This window comes from Amblyomma maculatum, chromosome 3, assembly GCF_055883805.1.
Source record: "Amblyomma maculatum isolate TAMU_Amacu chromosome 3, ASM5588380v1, whole genome shotgun sequence".
Classification (NCBI taxonomy): Eukaryota; Metazoa; Arthropoda; class Arachnida; order Ixodida; family Ixodidae; genus Amblyomma; species Amblyomma maculatum.
In genome coordinates, this window is record NC_139346.1 from 108,915,456 (window position 1) to 108,943,308 (window position 27,853).

At 46.4% G+C, this 27,853-nt stretch overlaps 2 protein-coding genes and 17 non-coding genes across 19 annotated transcripts; all 19 read right to left on the minus strand.

Moving 5' to 3' along the window:
* Positions 1–387: 387 nt before the first annotated feature.
* TRNAK-CUU (transfer RNA lysine (anticodon CUU)) lies at positions 388–460 on the minus strand. Its single transcript has one exon. It is a non-coding gene; the product is annotated as a tRNA-Lys (tRNA).
* Positions 461–608: 148 nt separating this feature from the next.
* TRNAK-CUU (transfer RNA lysine (anticodon CUU)) lies at positions 609–681 on the minus strand. Its single transcript has one exon. It is a non-coding gene; the product is annotated as a tRNA-Lys (tRNA).
* Positions 682–829: 148 nt separating this feature from the next.
* TRNAK-CUU (transfer RNA lysine (anticodon CUU)) lies at positions 830–902 on the minus strand. The gene has a single exon. It is a non-coding gene; the product is annotated as a tRNA-Lys (tRNA).
* Positions 903–1,050: 148 nt separating this feature from the next.
* On the minus strand, positions 1,051–1,123 carry TRNAK-CUU (transfer RNA lysine (anticodon CUU)). Its single transcript has one exon. It is a non-coding gene; the product is annotated as a tRNA-Lys (tRNA).
* Positions 1,124–1,242: 119 nt separating this feature from the next.
* Positions 1,243–2,474, minus strand: LOC146195551 (uncharacterized). The gene has a single exon (XM_084597866.1). The coding sequence runs from the start codon at positions 2,395–2,397 to the stop codon at positions 1,243–1,245; it is 1,155 nt and encodes a 384-aa protein (XP_084453992.1). The 5' UTR covers positions 2,398–2,474.
* A 2,096-nt stretch (positions 2,475–4,570) lies between these two features.
* Positions 4,571–5,894, minus strand: LOC146195552 (uncharacterized). Its single transcript, XM_084596829.1, has one exon. It carries the CDS (start codon positions 5,792–5,794, stop codon positions 4,844–4,846), a length of 951 nt encoding a protein of 316 aa, XP_084452955.1. The 5' UTR covers positions 5,795–5,894; the 3' UTR covers positions 4,571–4,843.
* A 339-nt stretch (positions 5,895–6,233) lies between these two features.
* TRNAK-CUU (transfer RNA lysine (anticodon CUU)) lies at positions 6,234–6,306 on the minus strand. Its single transcript has one exon. It is a non-coding gene; the product is annotated as a tRNA-Lys (tRNA).
* A 148-nt stretch (positions 6,307–6,454) lies between these two features.
* Positions 6,455–6,527, minus strand: TRNAK-CUU (transfer RNA lysine (anticodon CUU)). Its single transcript has one exon. It is a non-coding gene; the product is annotated as a tRNA-Lys (tRNA).
* A 5,261-nt stretch (positions 6,528–11,788) lies between these two features.
* Positions 11,789–11,861, minus strand: TRNAK-CUU (transfer RNA lysine (anticodon CUU)). The gene has a single exon. It is a non-coding gene; the product is annotated as a tRNA-Lys (tRNA).
* Positions 11,862–12,009: 148 nt separating this feature from the next.
* Positions 12,010–12,082, minus strand: TRNAK-CUU (transfer RNA lysine (anticodon CUU)). The gene has a single exon. It is a non-coding gene; the product is annotated as a tRNA-Lys (tRNA).
* Positions 12,083–12,227: 145 nt separating this feature from the next.
* Positions 12,228–12,300, minus strand: TRNAK-CUU (transfer RNA lysine (anticodon CUU)). The gene has a single exon. It is a non-coding gene; the product is annotated as a tRNA-Lys (tRNA).
* Positions 12,301–12,445: 145 nt separating this feature from the next.
* Positions 12,446–12,518, minus strand: TRNAK-CUU (transfer RNA lysine (anticodon CUU)). The gene has a single exon. It is a non-coding gene; the product is annotated as a tRNA-Lys (tRNA).
* Positions 12,519–12,666: 148 nt separating this feature from the next.
* On the minus strand, positions 12,667–12,739 carry TRNAK-CUU (transfer RNA lysine (anticodon CUU)). The gene has a single exon. It is a non-coding gene; the product is annotated as a tRNA-Lys (tRNA).
* A 145-nt stretch (positions 12,740–12,884) lies between these two features.
* Positions 12,885–12,957, minus strand: TRNAK-CUU (transfer RNA lysine (anticodon CUU)). The gene has a single exon. It is a non-coding gene; the product is annotated as a tRNA-Lys (tRNA).
* A 2,288-nt stretch (positions 12,958–15,245) lies between these two features.
* TRNAK-CUU (transfer RNA lysine (anticodon CUU)) lies at positions 15,246–15,318 on the minus strand. The gene has a single exon. It is a non-coding gene; the product is annotated as a tRNA-Lys (tRNA).
* Positions 15,319–20,358: 5,040 nt separating this feature from the next.
* TRNAK-CUU (transfer RNA lysine (anticodon CUU)) lies at positions 20,359–20,431 on the minus strand. Its single transcript has one exon. It is a non-coding gene; the product is annotated as a tRNA-Lys (tRNA).
* Positions 20,432–20,579: 148 nt separating this feature from the next.
* TRNAK-CUU (transfer RNA lysine (anticodon CUU)) lies at positions 20,580–20,652 on the minus strand. Its single transcript has one exon. It is a non-coding gene; the product is annotated as a tRNA-Lys (tRNA).
* A 4,054-nt stretch (positions 20,653–24,706) lies between these two features.
* TRNAK-CUU (transfer RNA lysine (anticodon CUU)) lies at positions 24,707–24,779 on the minus strand. Its single transcript has one exon. It is a non-coding gene; the product is annotated as a tRNA-Lys (tRNA).
* Positions 24,780–24,924: 145 nt separating this feature from the next.
* On the minus strand, positions 24,925–24,997 carry TRNAK-CUU (transfer RNA lysine (anticodon CUU)). Its single transcript has one exon. It is a non-coding gene; the product is annotated as a tRNA-Lys (tRNA).
* Between the last annotated feature and the right edge of the window lie 2,856 nt (positions 24,998–27,853).

Sequence of the window (27,853 nt, forward strand, 5' to 3'; positions counted from 1 at the left end):
TCCCAGTTTAACTCCGAACCAGTGAGCTTACAGAACTTCTTACCAAGATTGACGGCCCCTAACACACTCTGGCGATCTTGACAGAATACGGCTATGTCGTCAGCGTACGCCAGTAATTTTACCTCTGTAGAGTGTATCTTAAAACCTATTATGGCTGTTTGACGAATCACTGCTAAACAAAAAGGTTCAACATAAATAGCAAACAATAGGGGTGACAGTACCGACTGAGCTAGCCGGGCGATGCTGCTGAGCGTAAGTGTGGCTCTATTTATTGACAACGGAAGAAGAATAAAGTGCGCTAATGGATCTAAAATAATGATAAAAATCATTACTTTGAATCGCTCTTTTAGCTTCTTTCTTGATCAAAACAATGAAAAATAAAAGCAGCGCCCAACGTGGGGCTCGAACCCACGACCCTGAGATTAAGAGTCTCATGCTCTACCGACTGAGCTAGCCGGGCCATGCTGCAGAGCGTAGGTGTGGCTCTATTTATTGACAACGGAAGAAGAATAAAGTGCGCTAATGGATCTAAAATAATGATAAAAATCATTACTTTGAATCGCTCTTTTAGCTTCTTTCTTGATCAAAACAATGAAAAATAAAAGCAGCGCCCAACGTGGGGCTCGAACCCACGACCCTGAGATTAAGAGTCTCATGCTCTACCGACTGAGCTAGCCGGGCCACGCTGCAGAGCGTAAGTGTGGCTCTATTTATTGACAACGGAAGAAGAATAAAGTGCGCTAATGGATCTAAAATAATGATAAAAATCATTACCTTGAATCGCTCTTTGGGATTCTTTCTTGATCAAAACAATGAAAAATAAAAGCAGCGCCCAACGTGGGGCTCGAACCCACGACCCTGAGATTAAGAGTCTCATGCTCTACCGACTGAGCTAGCCGGGCCATGCTGCAGAGCGTAAGTGTGGCTCTATTTATTGACAACGGAAGAAGAATAAAGTGCGCTAATGGGTCTAAAATAATGATAAAAATCATTACCTTGAATCGCTCTTTGGGCTTCTTTCTTGATCAAAACAATGAAAAATAAAAGCAGCGCCCAACGTGGGGCTCGAACCCACGACCCTGAGATTAAGAGTCTCATGCTCTACCGACTGAGCTAGCCGGTTTTTTTTTTCTTTATTACCACATTGGAATATAACACAAAACAAAACACATCTGTACAGCATCTACATCGCTTGAGAAGTAAAAGGCGCGAGCGGAAATCTGCCTCGCTCACGCCACAGGATTAAAAGCGTTTAAGCTGTACAAGGTCATCCATTACTGACAACCACTCGGGGGGCTCATTTTGGGCCCTAAGCACATCTCTTATATAAGACATGCTTTCGATAAAGTACTCCATGACGGGGAGTACAGTCGCGTCTGCATGCCTGAAAGCCATTCGATTTCTCCAAATACTGTGTAGGCTGAGAAGCATGAACATATCATATGGTATGTCGTCCCCACTCTCTAGAGGTAGAAATCGTATTCCGTATGGCGATATCGGGAGCAACTTTTTAACCGTTCGTTGTAAGATGTCCCAATGAAATACCGAGTCTGTACAGTGAAGGAACATGTGATCTATCGTCTCCGGTGTTCTACAAATTAGGCAATTTACGGACCATGGAACAAAAATACCCTTCTCTTGAAGCCAGGGCTTCACTGGTAGACTGCCACTGTGCAACTGAAAAAAGAATGTTTTAACCGAGGCCCGCACAGGCATCCTCTTTACTCTTTTCAGCACATTTTTACCTTGACCTACACTGTACATGGCCCGGTAGACAGGAACAGGCAACACAGTATCAATGAGGGCTTTGTAAAGTTCTTTCCTCGATACTTCAGTAAGGTACTGCACTGAAAAACGAACTTTCAAAAATTTAAAAGCTCGAACAACCGCCCAGAGAAAACCTCTGACCCTCATGCGTCTAACAGGGCTGGATGATACAACGAAGTCTGACAGTGCCTCACCCAGCAACAGTTGCATTACTGTCCGCAAGAAAGCGTCTTTTTGGTCCCGAAGGAACATAAATCTCGACACAAGTTGCCTAACGAACAAATGAGTCAAACCCAGGCCGCCGCTTTTCACAGATCGAAAAAGATTTGTGCGGCTTGTCCTCTCCCAACTCGACCCCCAAATAAACACGGCAAACACTCGGTGCAATCGCTGGACACTTGTTCGTGACATACACAATACCTGAAGCACATACCAAACTTTGGCCACTAGAAACAGGTTGCATACTGTGGCTCTAGTAAAAATAGAAAAATCTCGGCCACCCCATTTGCGCGTATTTTCACGCGCACGTTGAATTTCTGCTTCCCAGTACTTTGCTGGTTCTTTATAATCGTTTAGCGGACCTCCCAAATATTTAACAGGTGACATTGCCCACTGAAAGCCTTCGTGCATGATAGGCGCAGATTCCCAGCTACCATGCCAAAAGCCGAAGCACTTTTCCCAGTTTATCACGCTTCCTGAGACTTTGCAAAACCTAGTCGAATCTTTCACTGCTTTCTGCAATGTCATCCGCGTAAGAAAGGATTTTAACTTCAGTGGACAATATCGCAAAGCCATGCACATTCTCATTTGACATAATTTTTAGACAGAATGGTTCGAGGTACAATGCAAACAACAACGGCGACAAAGGGCATCCTTGTCTAACTGAAGAACGAACAGTAATGCTTTCACTGAGTTGCTTATTAATAATGATGTTTGCCGTACAACCAGCATATGCCATTTTAACACCATCAAAAAGAACGCGGCCAACATTCACATGTTCAAGGATAGAAAACAAGACATGGTGACTAACGCGGTCAAAGGCTTTTTCCATGTCTAATTGCAACATGGCTACAGGTTTCTCAAATGAATCACAGCATTCTAGAATACTACGTGCTACATGAATGTTTGTATGTATCGTTCGACCTTTTATTCCGCACGTTTGGTGCGGGCCAACAATAGACTTTATTACATTCTGCAATCTTCGTCCTAAAACCTTCATGAAAATTTTATAGTCTACATTTGTGAGACTTATGGGCCTATAAGCTTTTACTGATTGTCGCCTGGTGGGATCGTCACTTTTCGGTATGAGAACAATGTGGGTCTTTCGGAAAGACGGAGGCATCATGTGGGTTTCATACATTTCTTGAATTATTCGGTGCAACACATACGCCATATCACTCTTGAAGGCTTTGTAGAAAGCTGCGCCAAGCCTGTCTGGTCCCGGTGCCTTTCCAGAGCTCAACTCGTCAATAGCACACTCGATTTCAATAACGCTAATGGGTGCCTCTAGGTTAAGCTTAACTTCATCCCCTAGTACTGGCAACAGCGACAAAAATTCTGACTCAAAGCCTTCTTTCAAGTTTGCCTCGTGACCCAGCAGTTCTTCATAATATTCAACAAACGCGTGCTGAATAGTCTTGAAATCGCGAGTTATTTTTCCCTCGTAGACTATCTCTTTAATCTCATTCTTGACGGCGTATCGTTTTTCGTCACATAGGGACCGCTTTGTTGGCGACTCACCTAGCCACAACCGCTCTGCGCGTGCGCGTATGATAGCACCTTTGTATTTTTCTTTATCTATCAATTCTAGTCTATTTTTTGTTTCTTTTATTTCTGATGCAAACTGGCCTGGCTGTGCGTTTTCTAGCCGCAGAAATGAATTTAATTGGCTTTGAAGTTCTTTTTCCTCCGTTTTCTCGTTATGTCGTAGTGCACACGCTCTTTCGATTGCGCTCATTTTTATTTCTTCTTTGAAACGCTCCCATTTTTCTATAACGTCCCTATTGTCGCCCATAAACAAACTATCAAGTTTTTCTTGTACTGTACGCGCGAAACTTTCATCACTAAGCAGCTTTACATTTAGTTTCCAAAGGTTCCAGTTGAAATTAGACCTCTTGGGCTTAGTTCCTACTGTAAACATCACCATGCAATGGTCGCTGAATGCGATGCTTTTAACCAAGTATTCACTAATCATTGGCACCAAGATAGCCGACACATAAGCTCTGTCGAGTCGTGCGTGGCTGGCTTGTTGGAAGTGCGTGAACTGAGGACGGATTCCTTCTGACATAGCACTCCCAACGTCTCCGAGATTGTGCTCTTGGACGATTGAGCTCAAAAGCAGCGAACTTTGATCCCGAATGATCGCGTTAGTAGCTCTGTCCTCGGGCATACACACGCAATTGAAATCCCCAAGAAGGATCGTATATCTGGTAGAGTTCAAATAAGGTTCAATATTTTTAAAGAATGCTTTGCGCTCATTTTCCTTATTTGCGGCATACACACACAGTACGCGCCACTGTAAATCAAGATATGAAAAATCGCACATAACAAAACGTCCAGTATTACACACTACAACAGATTCTTCAACAATACCTAAAGAATTGCGGATGAAGATAGCACACCCCCCCGATGTACCAACAGAATGGCATACACATACACTGTACCGATTTCTAAATGGTTCGACCATGCGGTTTGTCTGAGCTTCACTTTCGATCTTAGTATCTTGCACTGCTATCACGTCCAAATCGTTGTCCAGCATGAGGCGACTCTGTTGATACTGACGTCGCCTCGCTGCAAGGCCTCTTACATTAAGCGTAGCAAATCGAAGTGTTGCTTCAGGTTGAGCTGCCATTTCGTTGAGAAACACATGATAACCAAACCGCTCGGTGTTCACCTTCTACCGTATTATACACAGATGTGGAATACAGGAAACGTTCTCGCCTACGAAATGTCGAGTCCACTCGAGAGGTGTGCGGGTCTTCCGGCGTGTACTGACTGAACGTCAGCACACACTCGCTGGCAGACCCGTCGTGAGTCTCCCCTCGTCCTTGAGTCAATTCGGGGCGAGCCATTTTTCCTACGTCGGTGTAGTCGTCGCCGGCTTTCTGTCCGGCGGGATGTTGGGCTTCGGGCGAAGCGTCGCCCGACGCTGTCCTGGTGTTTTGGGAGGTGGTTCGTCGGCGCTGGGGGTAGAAAGACACGAATCTTCAACACAGGCCTTGTCATGGGTCCTCTTTGTTGGTGCCACGTTCGTGGATGATTGGTCGTAGTCCATACCTACTTCGGTAACTGCGGCATTTTCTCTCATGCTTATAGTGCCATGGCTGTCTTCTCGATCTGATGCCCCACCAGTCTCCGCTGCACCTGCCTGAGCAGGCTCAGAGGCGCGGTCTTCACTACACTTTACTGCCCCGCCCCCAGTGTCATCCGTATCCTTGGCATTTGACTGCGGTTTGCTCGATTCGGTACTCGCAGCTTCCTCGGCTTCAACCTCGTCCATGACGAGCTCCGAGGCGTCTTGCCTTGTTATAGACCCTGTGACATTTGCATAGGTCTTGACACATTCAGTTTCAAGATGTCCGAAGCGGCGGCATAGCGTACAACGAGGAACTTTGCACTCTCGTCGGACATGTCCTGTGGTATGGCACCTCAGGCAAAGTGGAGCTCTGCCGGAAATGACTATGAGAACCTGTTCTCCAGCAATGCGCAGCTGGTGCGGCAAATCATCAATTGTCACACCAGGCTTCAACTTCAAGGACACTGAACGTGTTGAGGAGCCTTTGTCCAGCACGCCTTGCACGCGCCAGCGTTCCTTGGCAATTTCTGTGACTGTGCCGTAGGGAGCCAGGGCAGTCCGCACATCTTCATCGGGAACGTTGTATAAAATCCAGTGGATTTTCATTCTAACATCCTGGTCACCAGGGTCAACAACGATGCACCGACGGTCTTTCACGGCTAGTTCACGGCAAGACAGCAGCTGCTTCATTCCATCGTCACTCTTGAACGTAATGGCCCAAACGTGATTCATTTGGTACGCCCCCAAGGCGATAACCTCGGGGAGCAGTCCGAACTGAGCCAGTGCGTCGCGAAAATTCTCGACCTTGTATGGTCTCGCTCTCACATCGGCGTGCAAAAAAAGAGTATTACCTACAATACGACCTGTTGGAAGCCGGGGCAAAATAACTTCGCAAGCTTGGTCACCTGAGCAAGAAAACATGTTTCCGCGACCCACTTGGGACGCTGTAACCGCTCCTACGGAGCCCATGATGCACACGTCCGTTCGCTAGCGAAGCCGGAAGTGCACTCCGACTGAGCTAGCCGAACCATGCTGCAGAGCGTGTGTGGCTCTATTTATTGACAACGGAAGAATAAAGTGCGCTAATGGATCTAAAATAATGATAAAAATCATTACCTTGAATCGCTCTTTGGGCTTCTTTCTTGATCAAAACAATGAAAAATAAAAGCAACGCCCAACGTGGGGCTCGAACCCACGACCCTGAGATTAAGAGTCTCATGCTCTACCGACTGAGCTAGCCGGGCCATGCTGCAGAGCGTAAGTGTGGCACTATTTATTGACAACGGAAGAAGAATAAAGTGTGCAAATGGATCTAAAATAATGATAAAAATTATTACCTTGAATCGCTCTTTGGGCTTCTTTCTTGATCAAAACAATGAAAAATAAAAGCAGCGCCCAACGTGGGGCTCGAACCCACGACCCTGAGATTAAGAGTCTCATGCTCTACCGACTGAGCTAGCCGGGCCATGCTGCAGAGCGTAAGTGTGGCACTATTTATTGACAACGGAAGAAGAATAAAGTGCGCAAATGGATCTAAAATAATGATAAAAATCATTACCTTGAATCGCTCTTTGGGCTTCTTTCTTGATCAAAACAATGAAAAATAAAAGCAGCGCCCAAAGTGGGGCTCGAACCCACGACCCTAAGATTAAAAGTCATGCTCTACCGACTGAGCTAGCCGGGCCATGCTTTTTTTTTTTCTTTATTGCCTGACTTTGACACAAATACAACGCACTGGAAAACAAAACAACAGGAACAGAGGAATAATATATGTACACAAAGCTAGTTCGCGTTGCCTATCCCCCACTGAGAGGCAGGCATTGTCATTTTAAAATTCCTTGAGCACCGTCAAAGGTTCCAGCTTTGACAGCCACTCAGGAGCACATGGTTGCAATTTAAGCACGTCGAGCCATCGCTGCACACTTTCACGGAAATACATGCGGGCTGGCCGTGCATCTGGATCGCAGTGATAACCAGCCATTCGTGCGCGCCATATACTGTGGAGGCACATTAACATAACCTGGTCTAACGGCATATCATCGTGGTTTTCCAATGGCAAATACCTAATGCCATGGGAATCAAGTGGCAACTGTTTTTTTATTGTCCTTTGCAGAACATCCAACAAATATACCCCCTCCCAGCAATGCAAAAACACGTGATCTATTGTCTCTGGCTGTTTGCAGATGAGACATTGGGCCCCCCACGGTAGGAAAATACCCTTTTCCTCCATAAATGATTTTACACTCAAAGTACCGGTATGTAGCATAAAGAAAAACGTTTTAGCTCCCGTAGCAACTTGCATTTTCTTTACGCGTTTTAATACATTACTTCCTGTGCCTCCATAGTATAAAGCTCGGTACAAGGGCACCGGGAACACCACTTCACAAACATCCTTGTATAATGTTCTCCTTTTAACATTACTTAAATACTCTTTCGAAAAACGTGTGCTTAAGAATTTCACGCTCACAACAATTTCCCTAATGAATCCAAAAAGAGAGCCCGGCATACATTGAGTATAAACTACGAAATCAGGCAACGCTCGACCAAGTCTTTGTTGACACACTGTGCGCAGGAATGGATCACTGGCATCCCTAAAAAACATAAACCGGTTTACAATCTGTTGCACAAACAAATGACCCAGACCAAGCCCCCCATGCTTCACCTGCCGGAACAAATTTGTCCGACTGCACCTCTCCCAACTCGAGGCCCGAACAAACACCGCAAAAACTCGATGCAATTTTTGCACATTTACACGGGAGCAATGCAACACTTGCATTACATACCATAACTTACTAATTAAAAAAAGGTTGCAAACTGCGGCTCTTGCAAATATTGATAATTGAGCGCTTTTCCATTTCTCCGCTTTTTCACGGGTTTCTCTGACCTGCTCTAGCCAGTATGGCTCGCTTTCCTTGTAAAATTCCAAGGGCACACCCAAGTACTTTGCAGGCGTTGTAACCCACGACACATTAGCGTAAGTGTCGGGGGTCAGCTGCCATTCTCCGTGCCAAAATCCCAGGCACTTACCCCAGTTAACTTTACTCCCTGTGACTTTGCTAAAATGTTTTACCACATCCACTGTCCTCTTTATACTCTCCTTATTCACACAAAAAACCGCAACGTCGTCTGCGTAAGATAGCAATTTGACTTCTGACTCCTGCAGTCGAAAACCATCAATGTCATTGTTTTGTAGGATGCTTAAACACAATGTTTCAATATAAATGCCGAACAAAAGAGGGCTGAGGGGGCAACCTTGGCGCACCGAACGTCGTACGTTGATGGGGGCCCCCAGTGACTTATTGACAATTAATCTCGTAGTGCAGTTACGGTACGCCAAGGCCACTCCCTCTCGAATAACAGAGCCGACATTAACATGGTCTAATATACTGAACAGAATAGTATGCGCCACACAATCAAAAGCTTTCTCCAAGTCCAACTGCAGTAAAGCAACACACGCATGAGTTGCATCGCAGCATTCGAGCACACTTCTCGCTTTGTGAATGTTCTGAAAGATGGATCGCCCTTTGATACCGCACGTTTGGTGAGGGCCCACTAGTTCGCATATAACCGTTTGTAGTCTGCCAGCAAGCACCTTCATATAAATCTTGTAATCAACGTTTGTCAGAGCAATGGGCCTGTAAGACGACAACTGCCTAAGCTTATCTGGTTGGTCAGTTTTCGGAATAAGTACTGTGTGCGACGATCCGAAAGACGCAGGCAGTGCCTTCAGTTCATACGCTTCATTAAATAAGGCACACAACAAAGGAGATAGCTGTTCCTTGAACGCTTTATAAAAAGCCGCACTCAGGCCATCAGGCCCGGGTGATTTCCCTGGGTTTAAATTTTCTATTGCCTGCTGCACTTCTTTTTCGCTTATTGGCCGCTCCAGTCTTTCTTTTTGTTCGTCATCAATTTTTGTCATCGCGTCAAGAAAGGATTCTTTGAAACGGTCCAAATTAACCTCTCGGGACGAAAATAGCTCTTCATAATACTCCCGGAAAGCTTTCGCGATTCCTTCGTTATCGGTCTCTGTGCGTCCTGCCCAATCAACCTCTGCCACGTGATTTCGCCTTGCATTTGCTTTTTCTATTCCCAACGATCTTTTTGTCGGCGTCTCATCCATGGCAAGTTTTTCCGCTCTCGCACGCACCAGTGCTCCGCGATAACGGTCTTCGTCATTCAGTTGAAGTCTTTGTTTTATTTTTCTAATATCGTCCATGTATAACCCTGGCGTGTTACACTCCAGGCCTAACAATTTATCTAGCAAAGATCTTAAATGCATTTCATTTTGTTTTTCTTGAAACCTTATGCAGCTGGCCTTTTCTATAGCTTTGATTTTTATTTGTTGCTTACACAGTTCCCATTCTTGACCCAGTTCGTAGCTGTCCTCCTGCCAAATCCTACCAATTTCTTCTTCTACTAGTCTGGTGAATTGCTCGTCATTCAGCAGTTTATTATTTAACTTCCACAATTCCCAACTAAAACCGCTACCTCTCTTTCTTGTTCCAATTGTACACTGAACCATGCAGTGATCTGAGTACGTTACCGCCAAAACATAATAATCCTGACATTTTGGAGCCAGTTCTGCGGCCACATAAATTCTGTCAAGGCGGGCGTGGCTAGCACCCTGAAAATGCGTATACTGAACCCGTCGCTCGCTCGTGAGACACTCTGCAACGTCTTCCAGTGCAAACTCGTCAATCAAGCGCGAAAGTACCTCTGTGCTACGATCCCTAAATGTACGATGGCTAGTTTTGTCACCGGAGCTCAGTACACAATTGAAATCTCCCAGAAAGACAAGTTGCTTATCCGTGTTTAAATAATCTTCAACAAAATCAAACAAAGCAGCCCTCTCATCAACTACCGTAGGTGCATATATACAAACAGCACGCCACTCAGCCGAGCAAAAACTAAAATCGAGGACCACGCCCCGACCCGACGGAAAAGAAGCATGCGACTGCACTACAAGACCCGGCAACTTCTTCACAAACAGGACGCATCCAGCAGATGTACCGACTGCATGGCTGACAACTGCGTAAAACCGCGACGTGAAACGTTGCACCATGCTCTCGGTCTCTTGTTCACCCTCGACTTTTGTCTCTTGAACTCCAAGTATATCGATGTCATTTTCGTTTAAAAGGCGCAGGACCTGGCTCTGCTTCCTTTTTGCTGCTAGACCTCTCACGTTAAGGGTCGCAACCTTTAGTGACAGTACATAGGCCATTTTCTTAGAGTGAAAAGAGGCCAAGAGAATGGTGCTTACCCTTCACGTCTAGCATGGCGCTAGACGCTTTCGTTGACGCCAGAGCCATGAGGTTGGACTGGCAGACCTTGTGACGGGGGCGGCCTTTCGGCAGCTCTCCTGTCCGTCGAGACATTCGGTCTTGGTTTGAAGGTCGCCCTCCTCACTATTGGCGTTTTTATCGGCGGCTCGTCGTTGCTAGCTGTATCTGCCTCATTCGTCTCACTGGCGCTCCCGTCGTGGGCACGCTTCGCAGGGCCCTGGACGTTGGTCGCTCGGCCGCTGCTCCCTTCGAGGGTCCCCCTTCTGCCCGCAGACTCCGGAAGTTCAATTTTTGAGCTCTCGGCATCGCTCACCTTTTCTTCTTCCGACGGTCCGTTGCTTGGCAGTGCCAATTCCCTGTCTGGTCCACCGAGCATCTCGTCACCACCCCCCGGGGGCACTAACATGCCTGTCGTTGCTGTCACCCTCTCGTCCTCTCCGACCCCTTTTGCGGCATCCTCCGTCTCTGCGACATCCATTCGGTGTTCCGTCATGTCCGCCCTCGCTGTTGGTGCAGTAGCCACTGCATACGTTCGTACGCAGTCTTCCTCCGAGTGGCCAAACCGCTTACACGTCGCACACCGCGCAATCTTACATTCCCGGCGCACATGACCGGTCCCGCGGCAGCGCAGGCACTGCATGGGTCGCCCAGGCACCACAACAAGGGCCAACTCCCCTGCTACTCTTATCTGGTGAGGCAGGTCTTCTATCTTCATCCCAGGCTTCAACTTCAGAAGCACGGTTCTCGTTGTTGAGCCCTTTTCGTGCACTCCCTGGACTCGCCACCGCTCACGGGTCACTTCCGTCACCTCGCCGAACGCCGCAAAAGCTGTTCGGATATCTTCATCCGCCACGCCGTGCAACATCCAGTGGAGCCGTAGCTTCACCTGTTGGTCCTCCGGGTCAATGACGATACACCGTCGACCTTTCACTTGAAGCTCCTTGAATGCTAGCAGCCGCTTGGTTGCTTCCGTGCTGTTCAAAGTCACCGCCCAGACATGGTTTATTTGGTAAGCCCCCAAGGCCACCACGTCTGGGAGCGTACCAATCTTGGCCAGGGCGTCCCGGAAATCTTCAACCCTGAAGGGTCGCACTCGTACGTCACCGTGCAAAAAAACTGTGTTGAAAACAACACGTCCGGTGGGCAGATGCGGCAAAATAATCTGATATTCCTTATCGTCGTTTTCCTCAAGCCTGTTACCGCGGCCAGCCTGGGCCGCAATCGCCGCTCCGCCGGAGCTCATCATTCTGCGTCCGTACACGCCGGTGGCCGGAAGTAGAATGCTAGCCGGGCCATGCTGCAGAGCGTAAGTGTGGCACTATTTATTGACAACGGAAGAAGAATAAAGTGCGCAAATGGATCTAAAATAATGATAAAAATCATTACCTTGAATCGCTCTTTGGGCTTCTTTCTTGATCAAAACAATGAAAAATAAAAGCAGCGCCCAACGTGGGGCTCGAACCCACGACCCTGAGATTAAGAGTCTCATGCTCTACCGACTGAGCTAGCCGGGCGATGCTGCAGAGCGTAAGTGTGGCACTATTTATTGACAACGGAAGAAGAATAAAGTGCGCAAATGGATCTAAAATAATGATAAAAATCATTACCTTGAATCGCTCTTTGGGCTTCTTTCTTGATCAAAACAATGAAAAATAAATGCAGCGCCCAACGTGGGGCTCGAACCCACGACCCTGAGATTAAGAGTCTCACGCTCTACCGACTGAGCTAGCCGGGCCATGCTGCAGAGCGTAAGTATGGCTCTATTTATTGACAACGAAAGAATAAAGTGCGCTAATGGATCTAAAATAATGATAAAAATCATTACCTTGAATCGCTCTTTGGGCTTCTTTCTTGATCGAAACAATGAAAAATAAAAGCAGCGCCCAACGTGGGGCTCGAACCCACGACCCTGAGATTAAGAGTCTCATGCTCTACCGACTGAGCTAGCCGGGCCATGCTGCAGAGCGTAAGTGTGGCTCTATTTATTGACAACGGAAGAATAAAGTGCGCTAATGGATCTAAAATAATGATAAAAATCATTACCTTGAATCGCTCTTTGGGCTTCTTTCTTGATCAAAACAATGAAAAATAAAAGCAACGCCCAACGTGGGGCTCGAACCCACGACCCTGAGATTAAGAGTCTCATGCTCTACCGACTGAGCTAGCCGGGCCATGCTGCAGAGCGTAAGTGTGGCTCTATTTATTGACAACGGAAGAAGAATAAAGTGCGCTAATGGATCTAAAATAATGATAAAAATCATTACCTTGAATCGCTCTTTGGGCTTCTTTCTTGATCAAAACAATGAAAAATAAAAGCAGAGCCCAACGTGGGGCTCGAACCCACGACCCTGAGATTAAGAGTCTCATGCTCTACCGACTGAGCTAGCCGGGCCATGCTGCAGAGCGTAAGTGTGGCTCTATTTATTGACAACGGAAGAATAAAGTGCGCTAATGGATCTAAAATAATGATAAAAATCATTACCTTGAATCGCTCTTTGGGCTTCTTTCTTGATCAAAACAATGAAAAATAAAACCAGCGCCCAACGTGGGGCTCGAACCCACGACCCTGAGATTAAGAGTCTCATGCTCTACCGACTGAGCTAGCCGAGCTTTTTTTTTTTTCTTTATTTCCTGACCGAGGACGTACACAAAAAAGACACATGTGACATCAATAACATGAAAGAATAAAAGATCAAGCATTGACTTAAAGCTTCGGCCTTCCTTAGCTGAAGTTGTCGGATTAAAAATCCCTCATATGTGACAACCCTTCAAAACTAACCAACCATTCTGACTCTAGTTTTAACGCTTTCTGTTCATCCACATATGCCCGTATGCTCTCTCTAAAGAGCTGTCTCGCTGAACGTGCATCGACGTCACCATGCTCTACAGCCATTCTGCTTTTCCATATGCTGTGGAGAGCCAGTAGCATCAAAAGATCCAACGGTGTATCATTGTTCGCTTCTACTGGCAAGAATCGAATACCATGTGGGCTTATGGGTAGTTCCTTTTTAAGCGTCCTCTGGAGCACGTCCCATAAAAATGCGGCGTCCCAGCATTCGAGAAACACGTGTTCAATCGTCTCCTCTTTCCTGCATATTATGCAGTGGACACCCCAGGGTACAAAAAGCCCTTTCTGTTCCTTCCATTTCTTTACCTCCAATGTTCCAGTGTGCAGCTTAAAAAAGAACGTTTTCATCCCTGCCGGCACTATCATCCTCTTCACTCTTTTAAGAACATTTTTGCCCCCGGTAGACGAGTACACAGCTCTGTACAACGGTTCTGGAAGCACCACATCGCACAAGTCTTTATGCAGTCATTATGGACTTAGCGCCGCAATTTATAAAGCTTTCCAGGATTTTCTCTCGCCGGTACTGGAAAAAGTGTATAATGAAGCATATGACCTTAATGTGCTGCCGCCGTCCTTTGCATCTTCTCATACTGTGCTAATTCCCAAAACGGAGGACCGAGGTCAATTACGCAGTGTTACCTCTTACCGGCCGATTAGTTTAACCAATGTCGACTATAAAATTTTTATGAAAATACTAGCTAAAAGACTGCAAACAGTTATTAAAGATATTGTTGGAGACCACCAAATATGCGGTATTAAAGACAGGTCCATTATTACGAACATTCACATCGCGAGGGCCATTCTTGAATGTTGCGATGCTGGTGGACTTGGAGTAGCAAGTCTCCAAATAGATCTTGAAAAGGCTTTTGATAGAGTGCCCCACGACTTGCTTTTGTGTATATTAGACTATGTCAAGGTCGGATGCGTCATCAGAGAAGGAGTGGGTATGGCTTACAGTGCTTGTACAACTAGACTAATTGTGAACAAATCTGTCGGTGACAGTATTGCTGTCCAACGCTCAGTTCGTCAAGGTTGCCCCCTTTCACCTCTTCTCTTTTGTATCTATCTTGAACCCTTATGTTTAAGCATTATCAAGCATGAGAAAATGCGGGGCTTCAAGCTGCATCAAGCAGAAGTGAAGCTTTTGGCTTATGCCGATGATGTCGCGATGTTTTGTGTAGACTACGAAAGCATCGTAGAAGTTGTGAAAACTGTAAAAGATTTTTGCGCTGTAAGCGGCAGTGCTGTTAACTGGGGCAAGTGCCTGGGCTTCTGGCACGGTGACTGGCCAGCAACCCCAGGCATTTTTGCTAACGTGAAATTTGTTACCAACCCTGTCAGCTACCTTGGTGCCCCTCTTGAATCGTATCGGGACAGTGACCCATACTGGAAAAACCAAGTCGGTAAATTGAAAGATAGAGTGGACAAATGGAATGGATGGCAGTGGTCGGTGTTTGCGAAGGCCACGATTTGTAATTTGTTTTTAGTGACAAAAGTTTGGTACGTGCTTCAAGTGTTATATTGTTCAAGAGCTAATGTCCAAAAGATGCATCGTATCTTTGCCGTCTTTGTGTGGGGGTCTTCGTGGGAACGGACAAGTCGGACAAATCTCTTCCGCCGGGTGAAGGACGGCGGGCTTGGTTTGGCACATCTGTTTCTGCGCCAGTTAGTCAATCGTTTCATGTTTTTGAGGAATGTGAAAAATCCATTTCTTCGTACGGTCTGTCAGTTACGCCTGGGTCAAGCTCTCCCGGGAATTGTCGTTTCTTCTGACCGCATGTCAGGAGGTGTCCACGGGTATCTAAGGGAAGTGGTCTTGGCGTACAGGTTCTTGACGGTGCGGTTTACTTTAGACTATTTGTGGAGTGTAAACCGGAAAAAACTGTATAAAAGAGCTAGCCGGGCCATGCTGCAGAGCGTAAGTGTGGCTCTATTCATTGACAACGGAAGAATAAAGTGCGCTAATGGATCTAAAATAATGATAAAAATGATTACCTTGAATCGCTCTTTGGGCTTCTTTCTTGATCAAAACAATGAAAAATAAAAGCAACGCCCAACGTGGGGCTCGAACCCACGACCCTGAGATTAAGAGTCTCATGCTCTACCGACTGAGCAAGCCGGGCCACGCTGCAGAGCGTATTTTTTTTTCTTTATTGCCTGACTTTGACACAAATACAACGCACTGGAAAACAAAACAACAGGAACAAAGGAATAATATATGTACACAAAGCTAGTTCGCGTTGCCTATCCCCCACTGAGGGGCAGGCATTGTCATTTTAAAATTCCTTGAGCACCGTCAAAGGTTCCAGCTTTGACAGCCACTCAGGAGCACATGGTTGCAATTTAAGCACGTCGAACCATCGCTGCACACTTTCACGGAAATACATGCGGGCTGGCCGTGCATCTGGATCGCAGTGATAATCAGCCATTCGTGCGCGCCATATACTGTGGAGGCACATTAACATAACCTGTTCTAACGGCATATCATCGTGGTTATCCAATGGCAAATACCTAATGCCATGGGAATCAAGTGGCAACTGTTTTTTAATTGTCCTTTGCAGAACATCCCACAAATATACCCCCTCCCAGCAATGCAAAAACACGTGATCTATTGTCTCTGGCTGTTTGCAGATGAGACATTGGGCCCCCCACGGTAGGAAAATACCCTTTTCCTCCATAAATGATTTTACACTCAAAGTACCGGTATGTAGCATAAATAAAAAAGTTTTAGCTCCCGTAGCAACTTGCATTTTCTTTACGCGTTTTAAAACATTACTTCCTGTGCCTCCATAGTATAAAGCTCGGTACAAGGGCACCGGGAACACCACTTCACAAACATCCTTGTATAATGTTCTCCTGTTAACATTACTTAAATACTCTTTCGAAAAACGTGCGCTTAAGAATTTCACGCTCAAAACAATTTCCCTAAAGAATCCAAAAAGAGATCCCGGCATACATTGCGTATAAACTACGAAATCAGGCAACGCTCGACCAAGTCTTTGTTGACACACTGTGCGCAGGAAGGGATCACTGGCATCCCTAAAAAACATAAACCGGTTGACAATCTGTCGCACAAATAAATGACCCAGACCAATCCCTCCATGCTTCACCTGCCGGAACAAATTTGTCCGACTGCACCTCTCCCAACTCGAGGCCCAAACAAACACCGCAAAAACTCGATGCAAGTTTTGCACATTTACACGGGAGCAATGCAACACTTGCATTACATACCATAACTTACTAGTTAAAAACAGGTTACAAACTGCGGCTCTTGCAAATATTGATAATTGAGCGCTTTTCCATTTCTCCGCTTTTTCACGGGTTTCTCTGACCTGCTCTAGCCAGTATGGCTCGCTTTCCTTGTAAAATTCCAAGGGCACACCCAAGTACTTTGCAGGCGTTGTAACCCACGACACATTAGCGAAAGTGTCGGGGGTCAGCTGCCATTCTCCGTGCCAAAATCCCAGGCACTTACCCCAGTTAATTTTACTCCCTGTGACTTTGCTGAAATGTTTTACCACATCCACTGCCCTCTTTATACTCTGCTTAATCACACAAAAAACAGCAACGTCGTCTGCGTAAGCCAGCAATTTGACTTCTGACTCCTGCAGTCGAAAACCATCAATGTCATTGTTTTGTAGGATGCTTAAACACAATGTTTCAATATAAATGCCGAACAAAAGAGGGCTGAGGGGGCAACCTTGGCGCACCGAACGTCGTACGTTGATGGGGGCCCCAGTGACTTATTGACAATTAATCTCGTAGTGCAGTTACGGTACGCCAAGGCCACTCCCTCTCGAATAACAGAGCCGACATTAACATGGTCTAATATACTGAACAGAATAGTATGCGCCACACAATCAAAAGCTTTCTCCAAGTCCAACTGCAGTAAAGCAACACACGCATGAGTTGCATCGCAGCATTCGAGCACACTTCTCGCTTTGTGAATGTTCTGAAAGATGGATCGCCCTTTGATACCGCACGTTTGGTGAGGGCCCACTAGTTCGCATATAACCGTTTGTAGTCTGCCAGCAAGCACCTTCATATAAATCTTGTAATCAACGTTTGTCAGAGCAATGGGCCTGTAAGACGACAACTGCCTAAGCTTATCTGGTTGGTCAGCTTTCGGAATAAGTACTGTGTGCGACGATCCGAAAGACGCAGGCAGTGCCTTCAGCTCATACGCTTCATTAAATAAGGCACACAACAAAGGAGATAGCTGTTGCTTGAACGCTTTATAAAAAGCCGCACTCAGGCCATCAGGCCCGGGTGATTTCCCAGGGTTTAAATTTTCTATTGCCTGCTGCACTTCTTTTTCGCTTATTGGCCGCTCCAGTCTTTCTTTTTGTTCGTCATCAATTTTTGGCATCGCGTCAAGAAAGGATTCTTTAAAACGGTCCAAATTAACCTCTCGGGACGAAAATAGCTCTTCATAATACTCCCGGAAAGCTTTCGCGATTCATTCGTTATCGGTTTCTGTGCGTCCTGCCCAATCTACCTTTGCCACGTGATTTCGCCTTGCATTTGCTTTTTCTATTCCCAACGATCTTTTTGTCGGCGTCTCATCCATGGCCAATTTTTCCGCTCTCGCACGTACCAGTTCTCCGCGATAACGGTCTTCGTCATTCAGTTGAAGTCTTTGTTTTATTTTTCTAACGTCGTCCATGTATAACCCTGGCGTGTTACACTCCAGGGCTAACAATTTATCTAGCAAAGATCTTAAATGCATTTCATTTTGTTTTTCTTGAAACCGTATGCAGCTGGCCTTTTCTAAAGCTTTGATTTTAATTTGTTGCTTACACAGTTCCCATTCTTGACCCAGTTCGAGGGTGTCCTCCTGACAAATATTACCAATTTCTTCTTCTACTAGTCTGGTGAATTGCTCGTCATTCAGCAGTTTATTATTTAACTTCCACAGTTCCCAATTAAAACCGCTACCTCCCTTTCTTGGTCCAATTGTACACTGAACCATGCAGTGATCTGAGTACGTTACCGCCAAAACATTATAATCCTGGCATTTTGGAGCCAGTTCTGCGGCCACATAAATTCTGTCAAGGCGGGCGTGGCTAGCACCCTGAAAATGCGTATACTGAACCCGCCGCTCGCTCGTGAGACACTCTGCAACGTCTTCCAGTGCAAACTCGTCAATCAAGCGCGAAAGTACCTCTGTGCTACGATCCCTAAATGTACGAAGGCTAGTTTTGTCACCGGACCTCAGTACACAATTGAAATCTCCCAGTAAGACAAGTTGCTTATCCGTGTTTAAATACTCTTCAACAAAATCAAACAAAGCAGCCCTCTCATCAACTATCGTAGGGGCATATATACAAACAGCACGCCACTCAGCCGAGCAAAAACTAAAATCAAGGACCACGCCCCGACCCGACGGAAAAGAAGCATGCGACTGCACTACAAGACCCGGCAACTTCTTCACAAACAGGACGCATCCAGCAGAAGTACCGACTGCATGGCTGACAACTGCGTAAAACCGCGACGTGAAACGTTGCAGCATGCTCTCGGTCTCTTGTTCACCCTCGACTTTTGTCTCTTGAACTCCAAGTATATCGATGTCATTTTCATTTAAAAGGCGCAGGACTTGGCTCTGCTTCCTTTTCGCTGCTAGACCTCTCACGTTAAGGGTCGCAATCTTTAGTGACAGTTCATAAGCCATTTTCTTAGAGTGAAAAGAGGCCAAGAGCATGGTGCTTACCTCTCACGTCTAGCATGGCGCTAGACGCTTTCGTTGGCGCCAGAGCCATGAGGTTGGACTGGCAGACCTTGTGACAGGGGCGGCTTTTCGGCAGCTCTCCTGTCCGCCGAGACATTCGGTCTTGGTTTGAAGGTCGCCCTCCTCCTATTGGCGTTTTTATCGGCGGCTCGTCGTTGCTAGCTGCCTCTGCCTTGCTTGTCTCACTTGTGCTCTCGTCGTGGGCACGCTTCGCAGGGCCTTGGACGTTGGTCGCTCGGCCGCTGCTCTTTTCAAGGGTTTCCTGTCGGCCCGCAGACTCCGGAAGTTCAGTTTTTGAGCTCTCGGCATCGCTCACACTTTCTTCCTCTGACGGTCCGTTGTTCGGTAGCGTGACTTCCTTGTCTGGCCTACTGAGTATCTCGTCACCGCCCCCCGGGGGCACTAACATGCCTGTCGTTCCTGTTAGCTTTTCAGCTTCTCCGACCCCCTTTGCGGCCTCTTCTGTCTCTGCGACATCCATTTGGTGCTCCGTCATGTCCGCCCTCGCTGTCGGTGCAGTGGCCACTGCATACGTTCGTACGCAATCTTCCTCGGAGTGGCCAAAACGCTTACATGTCGAACACCGCGGAATTTTACATTCCCGGCGCACATGACCGGTCCCGCGGCAGCGCAGGCACTGCATTGGCCGCCCAGGCACCACAACAAGGGCCAACTCCCCTGCTACTCTTATCTGGTGAGGCAGGTCTTCTATCCTCATCCCGGGCTACAACTTCAGGAGTACGGCTCTCGTTGTGGAGCCCTTTTCGTGCACGCCCTGGACTCGCCACCGCTCACGGGTCACTTCGGTCACCTCACCGAAAGCCGCAAAAGCAGTTCGGATGTCCTCATCCGCCACGCCATGCAACATCCAGTGGAGCCGTAGCTTCACCTGTTGGTCCTCCGGGTCAATGACGATGCACCGTCGACCTTTCACTTGGAGCTCCTTGAAGGCTACCAGCCGCTTGGTTGCTTCAGTGCTGCTCAAAGTCACCGCCCAGACATGGTTTATTTGGTAAGCCCCCAAGGCCACCACGTCTGGGAGCGTACCAGTCTTGGCCAGGGCGTCCCGGAAATCTTCAACCCTGAAGGGTCGCACTCGTACGTCTCCGTGCAAAAAAACTGTGTTGAAAACAACACGTCCGGTGGGCAGATGCGGCAAATTGAGCTGATATTCCTTATCATCGATTGCGTTAAGCCTGTTACCGCGGCCAGCCTGGGCTGCAATCGCCGCTCCGCCGGAGCTCATGATTCTGCGTCCGTACACGCCGGTGGCCGGAAGTAGAATGGCATGCTGCAGAGCGTAAGTGTGGCTCTATTTATTGACAACGGAAGAAGAATAAAGTGCGCTAATGGATCTAAAATAATGATAAAAATCATTACCTTGAATCGCTCTTTTAGCTTCTTTCTTGATCAAAACAATGAAAAATAAAAGCAACGCCCAACGTGGGGCTCGAACCCACGACCCTGAGATTAAGAGTCTCATGCTCTACCGACTGAGCTAGCCGGGCGATGCAGCGAAGCGTAAGTGTGGCTCTATTTATTGACAACGGAAGAAGAATAAAGTGCGCTAATGGATCTAAAATAATGATAAAAATCATTACCTTGAATCGCTCTTTTAGCTTCTTTCTTAATCAAAACAATGAAAAATAAAAGCAACGCCCAACGTGGGGCTCGAACCCACGACCCTGAGATTAAGAGTCTCATGCTCTACCGACTGAGCTAGCCGGGCTTTTTTTTTTTTTTTATTTATTTCCTGACCGAGGACGTACACAAAAAAGACACATGTGACATCAATAACATGACAAAATAAAAGATCAAGCATTGACTTAAAGCTTCGGCCTTCCTGAAGTTGTCGGATTAAAAATCCCTCATATGTGACAACCCTTCAAAACTAATCAAACATTCTGACTCTAGTTTTAACGCTTTCTGTTCATCCACATATGCCCGTATGCTCTCTCTAAAGAGCTGTCTCGCTGAACGTGCATCGACGTCACCATGCTCTACAGCCATTCTGCTTTTCCATATGCTGTGGAGAGCCAGTAGCATCAAAAGATCCAACGGTGTATCATTGTTCGCTTCTACTGGCAAGAATCGAATGCCATGTGGGCTTATGGGTAGTTCCTTTTTAAGCGTCCTCTGGAGCACGTCCCATAAAAATACGGCGTCCCAGCATTCGAGAAACACGTGTTCAATCGTCTCCTCTTTCCTGCATATTATGCAGTGGACACCCCAGGGTACAAAAAGCCCTTTCTGTTCCTTCCATTTCTTTACCTCCAATGTTCCAGTGTGCAGCTTAAAAAAAAACGTTTTGATCCCTGCCGGCACCATCATCCTGTTCACTCTTTTAAGAACATTTTTGCCCCCGGTAGACGAGTACACAGTTCTGTACAACGGTTCTGGAAGCACCACATCGCACAAGTCTTTATACAGTTTTTTCCGGTTTACACTCCACAAATAGTCTAAAGTAAACCGCACCATCAAGAACCTGTACGCCAAGACCACTTCCCTTAGATACCCGTGGACACCTCCTGACATGCAGTCAGAAGAAACGACAATTCCCGGGAGAGCTTGACCCAGGCGTAACTGACAGACCGTACGAAGAAATGGATTTTTCACATTCCTCAAAAACATGAAACGATTGACTAACTGGCGCAGAAATAGATGTGCCAAACCAAGCCCGCCGTCCTTCACCCGGCGGAAGAGATTTGTCCGACTTGTCCGTTCCCACGAAGACCCCCACACAAAGACGGCAAAGATACGATGCATCTTTTGGACATTAGCTCTTGAACAATATAACACTTGAAGCACGTACCAAACTTTTGTCACTAAAAACAAATTACAAATCGTGGCCTTCGCAAACACCGACCACTGCCATCCATTCCATTTGTCCACTCTATCTTTCAATTTACCGACTTGGTTTTTCCAGTATGGGTCACTGTCCCGATACGATTCAAGAGGGGCACCAAGGTAGCTGACAGGGTTGGTAACAAATTTCATGTTAGCAAAAATGCCTGGGGTTGCTGGCCAGTCACCGTGCCAGAAGCCCAGGCACTTGCCCCAGTTAACAGCACTGCCGCTTACAGCGCAAAAATCTTTTACAGTTTTCACAACTTCTACGATGCTTTCGTAGTCTACACAAAACATCGCGACATCATCGGCATAAGCCAAAAGCTTCACTTCTGCTTGATGCAGCTTGAAGCCCCGCACTTTCTCATGCTTGATAATGCTTAAACATAAGGGTTCAAGATAGATACAAAAGAGAAGAGGTGAAAGGGGGCAACCTTGACGAACTGAGCGTTGGACAGCAATACTGTCACCGACAGATTTGTTCACAATTAGTCTAGTTGTACAAGCACTGTAAGCCATAGCCACTCCTTCTCTGATGACGCATCCGACCTTGACATAGTCTAATATACACAAAAGCAAGTCGTGGGGCACTCTATCAAAAGCCTTTTCAAGATCTATTTGGAGCATTGCTACTCCAAGTCCACCAGCATCGCAACATTCAATGGCCCTCGCGATGTGAATGTTCGTAAAAATGGACCTGTCTTTAATACCGCATGTTTGGTGGTCTCCAACAATATCTTTAATAACTGTTTGCAGTCTTTTAGCTAGTATTTTCATAAAAATTTTATAGTCGACATTGGTTAAACTAATCGGCCGGTAAGAGGTAACACTGCGTAATTGACCTCGGTCCTCCGTTTTGGGAATTAGCACAGTATGAGTAGATGCAAAGGACGGCGGCAGCACATTAAGGTTATATGCTTCATTATACACTTTTTCCAGTACCGGGGAGAGAAAATCCTGGAAAGCTTTATAAAATGCGGCGCTAAGTCCATCAGGGCCAGGCGATTTGCCAGGGTTCTAATTCCCAATAGCGCATTTCACTTCGTCCTCCGTGATGGGGGTCTCTAGCACACGTGTCGTCTTTTCGTCGAGTTGTGGCATTAAAGGCAAATAAACTCTCTTGAAACTCTCGATATCAACTGCACATCGTGCGAACTGCTGACGATAATGCTCGAAGAAAGCTTGCTGGATTTCTTTCTTTTCATTGGTGATGGTCCCTTGGTATTCAATTTCATCTATCTGATTCCTTCGAGCGTGCCACTTTTCTGTGCCTAACGCCCTTTTTGTCGGACCTTCCCCCCTTATCAGCCGTTCGGCTCTAGCTCTGACAAGGGCACCGCGATATCGGTGAGCGTCGAGTAGTTCAAGCTTGCCCTTAAGGGCTCGTATATCGTCTATGAACAAACGGGGGTTATTGCTTCCCACATCGATTAGACGCTGTAGATTCACGCGAAGGGACCTTTCTTCGGCCCTTTCTTGTCTGGCTATAGCGCTCGATCTTTCCAATGCTGTCATTTTGACATTCTGCTTAAAAACCTCCCATTTAGCCCCTAACTTTGTTACGCCTTTGTCATTCATATTTGCTATATGCCTTTCAACGTCGGCTTGGAAACTGTCATCAGATAATAATTTTGAATTTAACTTCCACATTTGCCAGTCAAATCTTTGACTTTTAGTTTTGTTCCCAGCGATAGTGACGGTGACCAAGCAGTGATCGCAGAACGATACTGGCTTAACGTGGTATTCGTGGCATACAGGCACCAGATCAAGAGATATGTACATCCTATCGAGTCGAGCGTGGCTAGAAGCCTGGAAATGAGTGAACTGTGCCGCTCGTCCACCCTCCAGACACCCAGCCACACCAACACGGTTAAACTCATTTACCAATTCTGCGAGAACACAGGTGCTGGCATCACTATGCGGCCTTCTACTCGTTTTATCTGATGCGGAGAGTACACAATTGAAGTCTCCCATTATCACAGTTAGCCTTTCATAGTTGCAATACTGACGAATACCTTCAAAGAAATCGCGCCTTTCGCCCACGCTGTTCGGTGCATAAACACAAATGATGCGCCATTCATATGAATACAGCACCAGATCGCAAACAACGAAGCGGCCATACGCACAAGTCGTGACAGCTTGAATTGTGACACCAAGGCACTGACGCACAAACAGCACACAACCAGCCGCTGCTCCAACTGCATGACTTACAACGGCATTGTATCTTGAAGTAAAAAGGCTAACCATTCTCCCGGTTTCTTCTTCACCATCAACTTTAGTTTCCTGAATCGCGATGACGTCTAGCTCCAGCTCGCTAACCAAACGAAACAGTTGATTTTGCTTGCGCCTTGCTGCGAGCCCTCGAACATTAATAGTCGCGAATCTAATGGCTTTGTCTAGACAAATCATTGGTGATGAACGAATACCCGGGAGCATGGTCATACCTTTAGTGATGTCTGTGGCCGAGCACCCCTCCATGGTGTCAGGTGTTAAGTCTGAGGTGGGAGCGATGCAGCCCCCCCTCTTTTCTCTAACAAGTTCGACCTAGTCCGATAGGACGCCCGCCGTACCGCCGTGGAAGTCTTTGTCGGCGGTCCTTCAACGTCTGCATTCTCGTGACCTGGTGTTCGGTCCTCCGTGTCGTCGTGTGTCCGCTTCGCTACCGCTGCCGAGTTCGCTGCCTCAGATTCGACCATGCTGTCTGTCTCATGAATGAATACTGTGCTCTGACTGACCTCCGTGTCCCCAGTTGAGTTGCTGCTGCTGGCCACCTTAGCGTCCGCGACGCCGTGCTGCAGAGCGTAAGTGTGGCTCTATTTATTGACAACGGAAGAAGAATAAAGTGCGCTAATGGATCTAAAATAATGATAAAAATCATTACCTTGAATCGCTCTTTGAGATTCGTTATTAATCAAAACAATGAAAAATAAAAGCAACGCCCAACGTGGGGCTCGAACCCACGACCCTGAGATTAAGAGTCTCATGCTCTACCGACTGAGCTAGCCGGGCCATGCTGCAGAGCGTAAGTGTGGCTCTATTTATTGACAACGGAAGAATAAAGTGCGCTAATGGATCTAAAATAATGATAAAAATCATTACCTTGAATCGCTCTTTGGGCTTTTTTCTTGATCAAAACAATGAAAAATAAAAGCAGCGCCCAACGTGGGGCTCGAACCCACGACCCTGAGATTAAGAGTCTCATGCTCTACCGACTGAGCTAGCCGGGCGATGCTGTAGAGCGTAAGTGTGGCTCTATTTATTGACAACGGAAGATGAATAAAGTGCGCTAATGGATCTAAAATAATGATAAAAAACATTACCTTGAATCGCTCTTTGAGCTTATTTCTTGATCAAAACAATGAAAAATAAAAGCAACACCCAACGTGGGGCTCGAACCCACGACCCTGAGATTAAGTCTCATGCTCTACCGACTGAGCCAGCCGGGCTTTTTTTTTTCTTTATTGCCTGATCTGCGGCCAATACAATACATGTTTACATATACACAAAATCGTAGTTAAAAGCGCTTGCCAACCTTTGGCTAGCACATGTGTTTAAAAACGCTTCAAGTTAACAAGGTCATCTAACACCGGCAACCATTCTGGTGGGTCCGTTCTCGATTTACATACTTCACGAATGTACAGTACACTTTCCATAAAGTACTCTCTGGCGGGCCTGGGGTTTAGATCTGCATGATGTACCGCCATCCGAGTGCGCCATATGCCGTGCATGCATAGTAACATTATCATATCATGCGGCACCCCTCCATCGTTTGATGTAGGGAGAAAGCGGATGCCATATGGTGTTAGCGGTAAGTCCTTTTTTAAAGTGCGTTGTAGTATGTCCCACAGAAAAACAGCATCAGAACACTCAAGAAAAATATGATCAATTGTCTCTGGTCTTCTACAATGGAAACAGTTTACTGTCCACGGAACAAAAATACCTTTCTGCTCGAGCCATGGTTTCACTGGTAGAGTTGCAGTGTGTACTTGAAAAAAGAAGCTTTTTACCGAAGGTCGAACTGGCATCCGCTTTACTCTCTTCAATACATCTTCACGTTTACCTTTTGGATACATCAAGCGATACATTGGCTGTGGCATGCATACATAAACAACATCCTTGTACAATTGCCTTCGGGTTACGTCACCCAGGTATTTTACTGAAAAGCGTGCTTGGAGAAATTGAAAGGACCCAATAACCTCTCGAAGAAATCCGCGCACACTTGATCCCTTAACACGAGTTGAAGACACAACATAAGATGGCACATGATCACACAGTCGGGTTTGAATCACAGTCCTTAAAAAGGCATCCCCTTGGTCTCGCACGAACAAAAACCTCGAAACCACTTGTTTCAAGAACAAGTGAGCCAAACCCAGTCCGCCCCCTTTTACTGTACGAAAAAGGTTCGTGCGGCTTGTGCGCTCCCATGTCGACCTCCATATAAATACTGCGAACACCCTATGTAGCTTTTGTATGCTCCCTCTCGATGCACACATGACTTGCAGAACATACCAAATTCTCGCTACGAGAAACAGGTTACAAACAGTTGACCTCGCGAAGATGGATAGGTCCCGCCCACCAAACTTCGCGGTTTTTTCTTTGAGCTGCTCTGCTTCCAGTTTCCAATACTCCGACGTGTCTTTATAGTGTTGTAGGGGTACACCGAGATACTTCGTTGGCGAGCGTGACCATTTCATGTTTTCAAAACGTTCATGCGTGGGACCCCATTCCCAATGCCAGATTCCTATAGATTTTTCCCAGTTAATGCTGCTTCCCGTCATCCTGCAGAACTTTGTTGCTGCGCTTACCGCTTTAGTGATACTGGTCTCATCAGTGCAGAATACAGCTATGTCGTCCGCGTACGCTAAAAGCTTAACTTCACTTGAGGAAAATCGATAACCGGTGATAGCATTGTTGGTTATAATCCTTAAACAAAAGGGCTCCAAAAACAAGGCAAATAGTAAAGGCGACAAGGGACACCCTTGCTTAACAGAGGATTTTACTTGAAATGGAGTGGTTAATGCCTTATTGACTACAATCCTGGTGAACATATTAGTATAGCATAACTTAACTCCTTCTATTAGTACCTTCCCGACGTTCACATGTTGCAAGATACTGAACAGGATTTTGTGAGCGACTTTATCGAACGCTTTCTCTAAGTCTAACTGTATCATTGCTACCCTCTCACAGTACGCTTCACAACACTCTAGGATAGTTCTAGTCACGTGGATGTTTGTTTGAATTGAACGCCCCCTGATACCACACGTTTGGTGTGTCCCTACCAACCTCTGTATTGCGCGTTGGAGTCTTTTGCCTACTATTTTCGCAAAGATCTTATAGTCTGTATTTGCAAGCGTTATCGGTCGGTATGCTCGTACTGACAACAGCGTAGTAGGATCGTCCGATTTGGGAAACAGCACCATATGACTGTGCCTAAAAGACGGAGGCAATTGCCTTATGCTGTATGCTTCTTCTATTGCGTGGTGTAGGACTATAGCGAACTCGTCTTTAAACGCTTTATAAAACTCGGCGCCGAACCCGTCAGGTCCCGGCTCTTTGCCTGAGTTTAATTCGTCTATTGCACGCACTACTTCTGTAACGGTAATTGGCGCTTCTAAACTTGCTTTCATCTCATCATCTATTTGCGGCATGAGCCTTAAGAAATGCGTTTCAAACCCTTCTTCCAGTTGTTGCTCCCGACCAAGTAATTCACAGTAATAATCCACAAAAGCGCGTTGTATCGCCTGGTTATCTCGCACAACCTTGTCCCCGAACGTTATCGCTCTTATTTCGTTGCGCGTAGCATAACTTCTTTCGTCCGATAAGGACCGTTTTGTTGGAGCTTCACCCATGTACAGAGTTTCTGCGCGCGCACGGATTACCGCTCCCCTGTATCTGTCTACGTCGATTATTTCGAATTCGCTCTTCACTTCCTTGGTTTCCTTACTGAATCGGCCTGGCGACCATGCTTCGACGCTTAAATAAAAATCTAACTTAGTACGCAGTTCATTTTCTTTCTTCCTTTTGTTTTTACTCATTACACCGGCACTTTCGATCGCAATCATTTTCGAATCTTGTTTAACCAG

Excerpts from the sequence above, each read along its gene's own strand:
- LOC146195551 (XM_084597866.1), bottom strand. The coding sequence starts at position 2,397 with ATGCACGAAGGCTTTCAGTGGGCAATGTCACCTGTTAAATATTTGGGA.
- LOC146195552 (XM_084596829.1), bottom strand. The coding sequence starts at position 5,794 with ATGAATCACGTTTGGGCCATTACGTTCAAGAGTGACGATGGAATGAAG.